The sequence below is a fragment of the Gobius niger genome, assembly GCF_951799975.1.
Source record: "Gobius niger genome assembly, chromosome: 12".
Classification (NCBI taxonomy): domain Eukaryota; kingdom Metazoa; phylum Chordata; class Actinopteri; order Gobiiformes; family Gobiidae; genus Gobius; species Gobius niger.
The window spans coordinates 1,740,370-1,751,779 of record NC_136863.1 but is presented as its reverse complement, the minus strand read 5'-3'; the positions used below and the strand labels follow the sequence as shown (position 1 = coordinate 1,751,779).

The window sequence follows — 11,410 nt, the reverse complement described above, 5'->3', positions numbered from 1 at the left end:
TGATGGATTATTGTCACCTTTAACTGGACTTTTGTCATTTTGTTTTTGCTGGATTTTTGTAATTTTTTTTGCTGGATTTTTGTCATATTTTTTTGCTGGATTTTTGTCATTTTTTGCTAGATTTTTGTCATTTTTCTTATGGATTATTGTCACTTTTTTGCTGGATTTTTGTCATTTTTTTGCTGGATTTTTGTCATTTTTTTGCTGGATTTTTGTTATTTTTTTGCTGGATTATTGTCACTTTTTTGCTGGATTTTTGTAATTTTTTGCTAGATTTTTGTCATTTTTTTGCTGCTCTTCTGTCACCTTTTTGTTGAGTTTTTGTCATATTTAGCGCTTTTTTGTTGTGTTTACATCCTCATTTTCTTTTTTTCTTTTTATCGCTGTTTTGAAGAAGCTTTTAGATTTGGAGAAAACATGTTCAGGTGGGAGTTAAGAGGTTAAAGTGACTTGTTGTTTTGGTCTTTCTCTCCACGCCCCTCGCGCTTGTTCGCCTCTCCTGATCTGGCACCCCGGATGCAGGAGACGTGTCTGGTTTCGACAGCGCAGCAGCGGAGCCAAAACAATATGCGCTAGTGGCCAAAAAACGCCAAATTCCCCTATGACACCGCCACCGGGACTCTCCTAACGCCCTGCCCGTGTTCACTGCAGTTTCGGCGGGACCCAAGTGTGTGGAAAAGCGGCGTGACGATGCAGTTTTCTCCCAATAATGGAGACTTTACCTTCGTGTCTTCGGCGGAGGCTGAGGGTGAGCTAACGCTAAAGCTAAAGCTAATGCTAAAGCTAACTGACGTTTTCACACAAGACGCGCATTATTTCACTTTCCAGACCACTTACACTGTCCTAAATACATAAATAATCTTCCGTGACGTCTTTTATTCCGTTGTAGTTTAATTTCTGCACAGGTTTATTGAAAATGGGACGTAGTTTTCATAATTTACATCAGCTACTACTGTACAGGTGGCAGCAAGTCACGTCATAAATGTTTGTTAAAGCCCAATAGAGGCAATATTTTCACTGTCACAGTTGCAAAAACTTTAAAAAATCACCCTTAAGATTCGTAAAAAACTAGGACATGAATATAATTGTGAACATTTGGATAAATAAAAGTAAATTGGACAAAAATAGGAGAAGATTTTGGAAATTCACTAAGAAAATCATGAAAACCTACAGCTGAAAACATTTTTATGAATATATTTTGTATTATTATTGAATTTATGAAGTTAATGAAGTTGAACAGTGTTGCCTCGTGATCAGACGGTCCCAGATCAGAGGCAAACTGTCGTCGTGTCCTTGGGCAAGACACTTCACCCCTGGCTGCGTACGTTGGTGTATGAATGAGAGTGAATGGGTGACTGGTTCGTAATGTAGGTGGGAAAGCTTACGTATGTGTTTGTGTCCCGTCAGAGCTCAGCGGGACCATCAGCGCCCCGGACGTGAAGCTGAACCTGGGCCCTGATTCGGGGAAGGACCCGTACGCCTCGGCCTTCCTCCGACAGAGGGGCTACGGCTGGCTCCTGGAGGTGGAGGAGGACCAGGGCGACGAAGTCAAGCCTCTGCTGTGAGTTTACACTGAACTATGTCGGCTGTTCACTCCAAACGACAGGGTCAGGAGCGGAACGTTTGTGTCACATCATTCTGTGTTTTTTTGTTTGTTTTTGTTTTTTTTTAAGCCGCCCTCAGATATTCCATTTGTCGGCCCCCAAGTGTTGCATTCGCTCATTGCATTGCGAGATGCTCCACCTTCAAAACAGAGATCTAACAGCAATTGGACACTTCTAAAGCAGACGAGCTCCGCACCTCCCTCACCTCACCCCCACCTGCCCCCACCCCCCTCCTCCCTGATGATGCAGCTGAAATCCTCATGAAATATTTGTTTGTTAATAAAATTTAAATAAAATAATAAAACCTAATGAGTTCTTGTCGACTAAAACTAAAACTAAATCTTGTTATTATACGGCTCTTCACAACGTAAGTAGAAGCTCCGTTGATTTGAATGGGATTTCCCAACGTTCTCCCGGTCATTATTTTCTGATAAAGGACCTCTGAGAAAAATAATGACGCTGCCAATGGCACCGGAGTTGGTGCTTTCATATCACTCCGCACGTACGTAGCAGCGACACTATCTGTCCCGTCACTGAGAGAGAAGTCGGGGAATCGCTCGTGAAGTTAGTGTGAGTCTGACTTTCAACTTACCCAGAGATTCACCACCATTCCTCCAACTGCGCCTTCAGCTAAGTAGCTAGGCTAGCTGCTAGCCTTGCTGCTTCTAGCCTAGCCAACTTTTGGGAACTATTTGTCGCGGAAGTCATTAAATAAACCTTTCGACCTTCATAAAAGCGTACGAAGTTTATGTTGTGTGTGTTCAGTTGGCAAATGGCCGAATAATAAGCGGGATAATGTATAGAACGCTGTATAGAACGCTGGTCATTATCGGGAAAATAAGCACCTTCAGGGCGAAACAAGACCCGTCCACTTCACGTCGGGGTCCGGTTCACCCTGTCTGTGCTTATTTTCCCTGATAATGACCAGCGTTCTATACATTATCCCTACATAATAAGATGTGTTTCCCGTGTTTGTCCTGTTGTTTGTCCCGTTGTTTGTCCCGGTGTTTGTCCTGTTGTTTGTCCTGTTGTTTGTCCTGTTGTTTGTCCTGTTGTTTGTCCCATTGTTTGTCCCGTTGTTTGTCCCGGTGTTTGTCCTGTTGTTTGTCCCGTTGTTTGTCCTGTTGTTTGTCCTGTTGTTTGTCCTGTTGTTTGTCCTGTTGTTTGTCCTGTTGTTTGTCCTGTTGTTTGTCCCGTTGTTTGTCCTGTTGTTTGTCCCGTTGTTTGTCCCGTTGTTTGTCCTGTTGTTTGTCCTGTTGTTTGTCCTGTTGTTTGTCCTGTTGTTTGTCCTGTTGTTTGTCCTGTTGTTTGTCCTGTTGTTTGTCCTGTTGTTTGTCCTGTTGTTTGTCCTGTTGTTTGTCCTGTTGTTTGTCCTGTTGTTTGTCCCGTTGTTTGTCCCGTTGTTTGTCCCGGTGTTTGTCCCGTTGTTTGTCCCGTTGTTTGTCCTGTTGTTTGTCCTGTTGTTTGTCCTGTTGTTTGTCCCATTGTTTGTCCCGTTGTTTGTCCCGTTGTTTGTCCTGTTGTTTGTCCTGTTGTTTGTCCTGTTGTTTGTCCCGTTGTTTGTCCCGTTGTTTGTCCCGTTGTTTGTCCCGTTGTTTGTCCCGTTGTTTGTCCTGTTGTTTGTCCCGTGTTTGTCCTGTTGTTTGTCCTGTTGTTTGTCCTGTTGTTTGTCCCGTGTTTGTCCTGTTGTTTGTCCTGTTGTTTGTCCTGTTGTTTGTCCCGTTGTTTGTCCCGTTGTTTGTCCTGTTGTTTGTCCTGTTTTTTGTCCTGTTGTTTGTCCCGTCGTTTGTCCTGTTGTTTGTCCTGTTGTTTGTCCCGTGTTTGTCCTGTTGTTTGTCCTGTTGTTTGTCCTGTTGTTTGTCCCGTTGTTTGTCCCGTGTTTGTCCTGTTGTTTGTCCCGTTGTTTGTCCCGTTGTTTGTCCTGTTGTTTGTCCCGTTGTTTGTCCCGTGTTTGTCCTGTTGTTTGTCCCGTTGTTTGTCCTGTTGTTTGTCCTGTTGTTTGTCCCGTTGTTTGTCCTGTTGTTTGTCCCGTTGTTTGTCCCGTGTTTGTCCTGTTGTTTGTCCTGTTGTTTGTCCCGTTGTTTGTCCCGTTGTTTGTCCTGTTGTTTGTCCTGTTGTTTGTCCTGTTGTTTGTCCTGTTGTTTGTCCTGTTGTTTGTCCCGTTGTTTGTCCTGTTGTTTGTCCCGTGTTTGTCCTGTTGTTTGTCCTGTTGTTTGTCCTGTTGTTTGTCCTGTTGTTTGTCCTGTTTTTTGTCCTGTTGTTTGTCCCGTCGTTTGTCCTGTTGTTTGTCCTGTTGTTTGTCCCGTGTTTGTCCTGTTGTTTGTCCTGTTGTCTGTCCCGTTGTTTGTCCTGTTGTTTGTCCTGTTTTTTGTCCTGTTGTTTGTCCCGTCGTTTGTCCTGTTGTTTGTCCTGTTGTTTGTCCCGTTGTTGTTGTTTGTCCTGTTGTTTGTCCCGTTGTTTGTCCTGTTGTTTGTCCTGTTGTTTGTCCCGTTGTTTGTCCCGTTGTTTGTCCCGTTGTTTGTCCTGTTGTTTGTCCTGTTTTTTGTCCTGTTGTTTGTCCTGTTGTTTGTCCCGTTGTTTGTCCTGTTGTTTGTCCCGTTGTTTGTCCTGTTGTTTGTCCTGTTGTTTGTCCTGTTGTTTGTCCTGTTGTTTGTCCCGTGTTTGTCCTGTTGTTTGTCCTGTTGTTTGTCCTGTTGTTTGTCCTGTTGTTTGTCCCGTTGTTTGTCCTGTTGTTTGTCCTGTTGTTGTTGTTTGTCCCGTTGTTTGTCCCGTGTTTGTCCCGTTGTTTGTCCTGTTGTTTGTCCTGTTGTTTGTCCTGTTGTTTGTCCTGTTGTTGTTGTTTGTCCTGTTGTTTGTCCTGTTGTTTGTCCTGTTGTTTGTCCTGTTGTTTGTCCTGTTGTTTGTCCTGTTGTTTGTCCCGTTGTTTGTCCCCTTGTTTGTCCTGTTGTTTGTCCTGTTGTTCTGTTGTTTGTCCTGTTGTTTGTCCTGTTGTTTGTCCCGTTGTTTGTCCTGTTGTTTGTCCTGTTGTTTGTCCCGTTGTTTGTCCTGTTGTTTGTCCTGTTGTTTGTCCTGTTGTTTGTCCTGTTGTTTGTCCTGTTGTTCTGTTGTTTGTCCTGTTGTTTGTCCTGTTGTTTGTCCCGTTGTTTGTCCCGTTGTTTGTCCCGTTGTTTGTCCTGTTGTTTGTCCTGTTGTTTGTCCTGTTGTTTGTCCTGTTGTTTGTCCTGTTGTTTGTCCCGTTGTTTGTCCCGTTGTTTGTCCTGTTGTTTGTCCTGTTGTTTGTCCTGTTGTTTGTCCTGTTGTTTGTCCTGTTGTTTGTCCCGTTGTTTGTCCCGTTGTTTGTCCTGTTGTTTGTCCTGTTGTTTGTCCTGTTGTTTGTCCTGTTGTTTGTCCTGTTGTTTGTCCCGTTGTTTGTCCCGTTGTTTGTCCCGTTGTTTGTCCTGTTGTTTGTCCTGTTGTTTGTCCTGTTGTTTGTCCTGTTGTTTGTCCTGTTGTTTGTCCTGTTTGTCCCGTTGTTTGTCCCGTTGTTTGTCCCGTTGTTTGTCCTGTTGTTTGTCCCGTTGTTTGTCCTGTTGTTTGTCCCGTTGTTTGTCCTGTTGTTTGTCCTGTTGTTTGTCCTGTTGTTTGTCCGGTTGTTTGTCCTGTTGTTTGTCCTGTTGTTGTTGTTTGTCCTGTTGTTTGTCCTGTTGTTTGTCCCGTTGTTTGTCCCGTTGTTTGTCCTGTTGTTTGTCCTGTTGTTTGTCCTGTTGTTTGTCCTGTTGTTTGTCCTGTTGTTTGTCCCGTTGTTTGTCCCGTTGTTTGTCCTGTTGTTTGTCCTGTTGTTTGTCCTGTTGTTTGTCCTGTTGTTGTTGTTTGTCCCGTTGTTTGTCCCGTTGTTGTTGTTTGTCCTGTTGTTTGTCCTGGTGTTTGTCCCGTTGTTTGTCCCGTTGTTGTTGTTTGTCCCGTTGTTTGTCCTGTTGTTTGTCCTGTTGTTTGTCCTGTTGTTTGTCCTGTTGTTTGTCCTGTTTGTCCCGTTGTTTGTCCCGTTGTTTGTCCCGTTGTTTGTCCTGTTGTTTGTCCTAACCCGTGGTGACCCTGTGCTTCCTCAGGGAGGAGCTGGACATCGACCTGAAGGACATCTACTATAAGCTGCGGTGCGTCCTGATGCCGATGCCGTCGCTCGGGTATAACCGGCAGGTCGTCCGGGACAACCCCGACTTCTGGGGTCCTCTGGCCGTGGTGCTGCTCTTCTCCATGATCTCCATCTACGGACAGTTCCGGGTCAGTCACTCTCTCTAACTCTGAACCTGTCAGTGCCCCCACCTGTACTGTACTCACCCCCCCTGTCCCGGTTCAGGTGGTGTCCTGGATCATCACCATCTGGATTTTTGGATCCTTAATTATCTTCCTCCTGGCGCGGGTTCTTGGAGGAGAGGTGAGTCTCGTATCCGCTCTACTGGGGGGTCATTACTGGGGGGGTTTGGTCATTACTAGGGCTGGGTACCGACCGAAAAGCTCCGGTAGGGGGGCTGCTTTTTCTCTCCAAACGTCAATAAATGATCCTCAGTGAGTCTAAAAAAGCCTGAACTCATGAGCAGCTTTAGCTTTAGCTTTAGCTTTACCTTTACATTTACCTTTACCTTTACCTTTAGCTTTAGCTTTAGCTTTAGCTTTAGCTTTAGCTTTAGCTTTACCTTTAGGTTTAGCTTTACCTTTAGCTTTACCTTTAGCTTTAGCTATAGCTTTAGCTTTACCTTTAGCTTTAGCTTTAGCTTTAGCTTTACCTTTAGCTTTACCTTTAGCTTTACCTTTAGCTTTACCTTTACCTTTAGCTTTAGCTTTACCTTTAGCTTTACCTTTACTTTTACCTTTAGCTTTACCTTTACTTTTACCTTTAGCTTTACCTTTAGCTTTACCTTTACTTTTACCTTTAGCTTTACCTTTACTTTTACCTTTACTTTTACCTTTAGCTTTACCTTTAGCTTTACCTTTAGCTTTAGCTTTAGCTTTAGCTTTACCTTTAGCTTTACCTTTAGCTTTACCTTTAGCTTTACCTTTAGCTTTACCTTTAGCTTTAGCTTTAGCTTTAGCCGCAGAGCCTGAAGTTACTGCTGTTGTTTAAACTCCAGCTGCACCGGAGCGTTTGGGATCAAAGATTGTTTCTGGAAAAGGTGAGGCTCACTCTGCATTAGCCATGTTTGGAACAGTTCTGGTGCATTGTCAGTGACAGAGTGAGCGCTCTCACTATGTAACAGATCTGTGACGTGTGAGGAGCTTTCACTGTCCAACAGCTCAGTGAGTTTACAAAAGTTTATCTTCAGTAAACGGTCCTGATGTGGATCTGGTCTGTTCCTGCAGCTCAGGAGGGAATAATGTCCCAACTCTCTTTTCTCTCGTATCGTTAAAGTAGTGGTATCGAAAAAAAACTAACGGTACCCAGTAGGGCTGCAACTAACGATTATTTTGGTAATCGATTAATCGACCGATTATTTTTACGATTAATCGATTAATCGCTTGGCTGTGAAAGGTGCATGGAAATTGTATTTCTTCATTTTTTTTTTATCACATAAAGCTAAAGTGGCGCCGCTTGAGGACACGTGGATGGAGTAAACTTAAAGTAAACGTTTGTAGGAGGCTCTTTGTGCTAATTCTGCTTTCTGATTGGACGAGACAAAGACAGATATTTATGAAATTTACAATGTACAAAACACTGCAGACCCTCACTTTAAAAACAAAGTAGGTTTTCATCCAAAATACATAATTGTTATGTCTTTTTTGCTCTATTTTAGTCTGTGTTTACTAGAAAACGATTAATCGATTACTAAAATAGTTGACAACTATTTTAGTAATCGATTAGGTGTCGATTAATCGATTAGTTGTTTCAGCCCTAGTACCCAGCCCTAGTCCTTACTGGGGGGGTTTGGTCTTTACGGGGGGGTTTGGTCTTTACTCTGACGTGTGTGTGCAGGTTTCTTACGGGCAGGTGCTCGGGGTGATCGGGTACTCGCTGCTGCCGCTCATCGCCATCGCTCCACTGCTGCTCTTCATCGGGGGATTCGAGCTGCTCTCGGTCATCATTAAAGTGAGTCTCTATTCAACTACGCACAGAGGAGGGAGAGAGTTCATCTACAGGAGGGAGAGAGTTCATCTACAGGAGGGAGAGAGTTCATCTACAGGAGGGAGAGAGTTCATCTACAGGAGGGAGAGAGTTCATCTACAGGAGGGAGAGAGTTCATCTACAGCAGTGGTTCTCAACCTTTTAGAGTTGTGACCCCCACCCGGGTCAGACCATGGGAAAAACAGGGACTTTAACCCCTTAACTCCCGCCTGAACCGAGCACATTTTCTCCAGTTTGGCTTTACCCCAATCCAAAAGCTCCAAAACAATGATGGAAATGTGACAAAAAAGTGACGAAAAATTGATGAAAAAGTGGCAAAAATGTCACAGGAAATTGACAAAAAATTGACGAAAAAATGACAAAAAATGTGACAAAAATGAGTTAAATACCCAACAAAAAAATGATGGAAAAAAATCTGATGACATGAGGAAAAAAGATCCTCTCGGTTCAGGCGGGAGTTAAGAGACGAAAAAATGAATTAAATTTAGAACAAATAATGGCACCCTGGTAAAATAGAAGAAGAAGAAGATCTTTATTTATACAGCGCCTTTCACAGACATATAGTCACAAAGCGCTTTACATGAGACAATTGTACATTCACTCCACACTCGGTGGTGGAAAGCTACGTTTGTAGCTTCAGTTTCCCCTGGGGGAGACTGACAGAAGCGCTTTCGCGACTACACACGTCTGCGCCAACGGACCCTCTGACACCACCATACATTCACTCACACATCATTCATCCTGGCCTATTGTGCATGTTTTTAGTAGTAGGGGAAACCGGAGTACCCGGAGGAAACCTTAGCGAGAGCGCTAACCGCTGCGCCACCGTGCCGCAAAATAGCATGTATGCTACCACACCATAATAATAATATTAAAATATATATTTTATCTATATGCTCTGGCGACACCCTAGTGGGTCCCGACCCCCAGGTTGAGAACCCCTGAGCTATAGGAGGGAGAGAGTTCATCTACAGGAGGGAGAGAGTTCATCTACAGGAGGGAGAGAGTTGATCAACAGGAGGGGGAGAGTTCATCTACAGGAGGGAGAGATGTGTAAATCCCTGTTGTCTCCGCGTCTCTAACCGAATCGTTGCCGCCGCAGCTCTTCGGCGTGTTCTGGGCCGCCTACAGCGCCGCCTCGCTCCTCGTGGGCGACGAGTTCAAGACCAAGAAGCCGCTCCTCATCTACCCCATCTTCCTGCTCTACATCTACTTCCTGTCGCTGTACACCGGGGTCTGACGAGCCGCGAGCCGCCCGGAGTCCGGACCAAACGGGAGCGCGGGACCAGACGGACTCCGCCAGAGCCAGGGCGGGGAATGTACGGCACGCCGGGGCCAAACCGGGGCCAAACCGGGACCAAACCGGGGCCTGGGACTTCACTGAACCCCCTCGTGCTGCCTTCATGTGCTGCGGGAAACCTTCAAAAACACACAGCTCCTAAAAACCCCCACTCAGAATCTAAATAATGAATAATCAGGGTTTAAAAAAAGCTCTTGTCGCTGCTGTTCATCGTGTTGTGAGGCCAAAGCTGATTCTTCAATGTGCAATTTTCTACTACAGTTTCCCATCGTTTGGAGAGCGCGTGAAGGCAGCGCGAGCGAAGACGAAACCAGGAGCTGGAGTCGAGACGCTGCAGGAAACGCGTTTATCGGTTTATCCCACACTTTTCCCGACCCTTTTCTTCTTATTTATTGAGTTTATTTGAGACGAGGCGCAGTCATCAAACCTTCTGTTGAATCCCCAGTTTTAAAGCTTTAAAGTCCCTAAAAGAATCTGAATCTGCTCAACTACAGACGCTTTTCATGTGTCGTGTTCATGTGACGTCACCGCCTTCTGAAGAGCCCACGGTTTAGACCTGAGGCGTAACCGTGGTAACTGTCTCTGTGCAGGTTTAGGCTGTGTCAGAATGTCCACAATATCCCCTATATAGTGACTCTATAGTGGCCATTTTGTAGGGGTGTCCGAATGTCCAGAGAGAAAAAAGTTGTCCACTCGAAATTTCCCACAATGCATTTGGAAAAGTCGTGAGCATCGATGGTCACTAAACGGGTCAATAAGATAAGATAAGATAATACTTTATTGATCTCACAGATGGAGAAATTGCATATATAATATAGACCATAATGCACTGGGAGAGTGGGAGAAGAGCCTGACAGCGACAGGTCTTTGAACTAAACCACACGCCTGAAGTAAATCAGCTGTTTCAGTCGTGAGCAGGGGCGGACTGGCCATATGTCCTGTATTCTGGAAGAGCACAGAAGGGCCACTGGCTCCAGGGCCACCAGTCTGGCCTTTACCTTACCCTTACCCCCGGGCTTGACCGAGCTTTACCCAAATCTAAAAGCTTAAAAGAAAAGCATCGAAAAACAAAAATGTGCTGGAAAAGCAACAAAAAAGTGACAAAAACACAACAAAATGTGAGGAAAAAGCAATGAAAAAACAATGAAAAAACAACAACATGAAAAAAAGGCGAAAAACAAGAGAGGCCGGAGTCCAGGGCTGTTTTTCAGTCCCAGTCCGCCCCTGGTCGTGTGTTTGTGTTTCTCAGGAATAAACGACTTCAATATAAACGGTTACAGTGAAAAGATGCTAACGTTAGCTGCTAACCTTTAGCTGGAGCTGTTAAATGACCGACAGCTTCCTCTCGAATAATCCAAGCCATTCATGTAAAATCCATGTGAAATATAAAGTATCTGACTCGTATTAATCCATAAATATTCCACTGTCTCTGAGTTCGGTCTGGAGTTTATTGAACTTTTAGCAGATGTAGTGACTCAATCTGCTGGTGTTCGGACACCGGGCTCCGGCACTTCTTTGAGCTCACGCTGGAGTGACTTTTTTTTTCTTTTTTTGTGATGATAGTAACGCCTGTAAAAGTCGTGTCTTGTGTCCGAATCGCCAACAGAATCAGTGACTATATAGTGCGGCCTGTGTAGTGAATGAGGGATTAGGGACCAGTGTGGACATTCAGACACAGCCTTAGTCTTAGTTTGTTTGTGGATTCACATGAAACAAAAACTGTCCCAAAGTTCAGAGTCGTCTCTTCAGCTCATATGAACTCAGGTCTGATTATTCCCTCGTAACGGCGTCCGAAAGAGGAGACGATGTTCAGAAACATGATGTCGGTCAGAAGAAGAAGAACGTGACAGGTTTGAGAATCAGGGAAACATTTGGACTTTTACTTAAAAACAAAAAAGAAAAGTCGAATATAGTCGTGTCAGCCCTGGCTCTGACTGAAACAGAATTCTGGAACATGAACACAACATATGCATTATAGCTTTTACTGTTTGTACGAGCAAATTTAGATGAAATATATCATTAAATTATTTGTTTTAGAGACAGAATTACATATGAAAAAAGACATGTTTATGCTCAGCTCATTTTGTTTGGCTGAATGTTGCTAAAGAGAAATATTCAAATGTAAAAAAGAACATATTCCAGATGATTTTTGAAGATGCAAACACATAGAAAACATCCCAAAATGTGTGTAAATAGCAACATTTTGTCTCTTTATTGTTCTGTTTTTACACCAAAGCAGAAAGTGGCTCATCTTCCCCCGACTCTCCCTCAACCAGATTCAGTTTTTCGCTCTCGGTTCCTGAATTAAAGGAAAGTGTGTGAATCCCGTCGACCTGCAGCGTCTCGCCTTAAACCGAGTCTAAACCCGGACTGAACCCGGACTGAACCCGGACTGAACCCCGACTGAACCCG

The 11,410-nt window shown here is 44.2% G+C and overlaps 1 protein-coding gene across 1 annotated transcript; it reads left to right on the top strand.

Moving 5' to 3' along the window:
• The first annotated feature begins 511 nt into the window (after positions 1-511).
• yipf4 (Yip1 domain family, member 4) lies at positions 512-8,987 on the top strand. The gene is made up of 6 exons (XM_079568015.1): positions 512-748; positions 1,408-1,561; positions 5,690-5,861; positions 5,938-6,015; positions 7,549-7,662; positions 8,801-8,987. The coding sequence occupies exons 1-6, from the start codon at positions 691-693 to the stop codon at positions 8,936-8,938; spliced, it is 714 nt and encodes a 237-aa protein (XP_079424141.1). The 5' UTR covers positions 512-690; the 3' UTR covers positions 8,939-8,987.
• The last annotated feature ends 2,423 nt before the right edge of the window (positions 8,988-11,410 follow it).

Excerpts from the sequence above, each read along its gene's own strand:
- yipf4 (XM_079568015.1), top strand. The coding sequence starts at position 691 with ATGCAGTTTTCTCCCAATAATGGAGACTTTACCTTCGTGTCTTCGGCG. Across the intron at positions 749-1,407 it reads GTCTTCGGCGGAGGCTGAGG|AGCTCAGCGGGACCATCAGC; the intron begins GTGAGCTAACGC and ends GTGTCCCGTCAG. Across the intron at positions 5,862-5,937 it reads CCATCTACGGACAGTTCCGG|GTGGTGTCCTGGATCATCAC; the intron begins GTCAGTCACTCT and ends GTCCCGGTTCAG.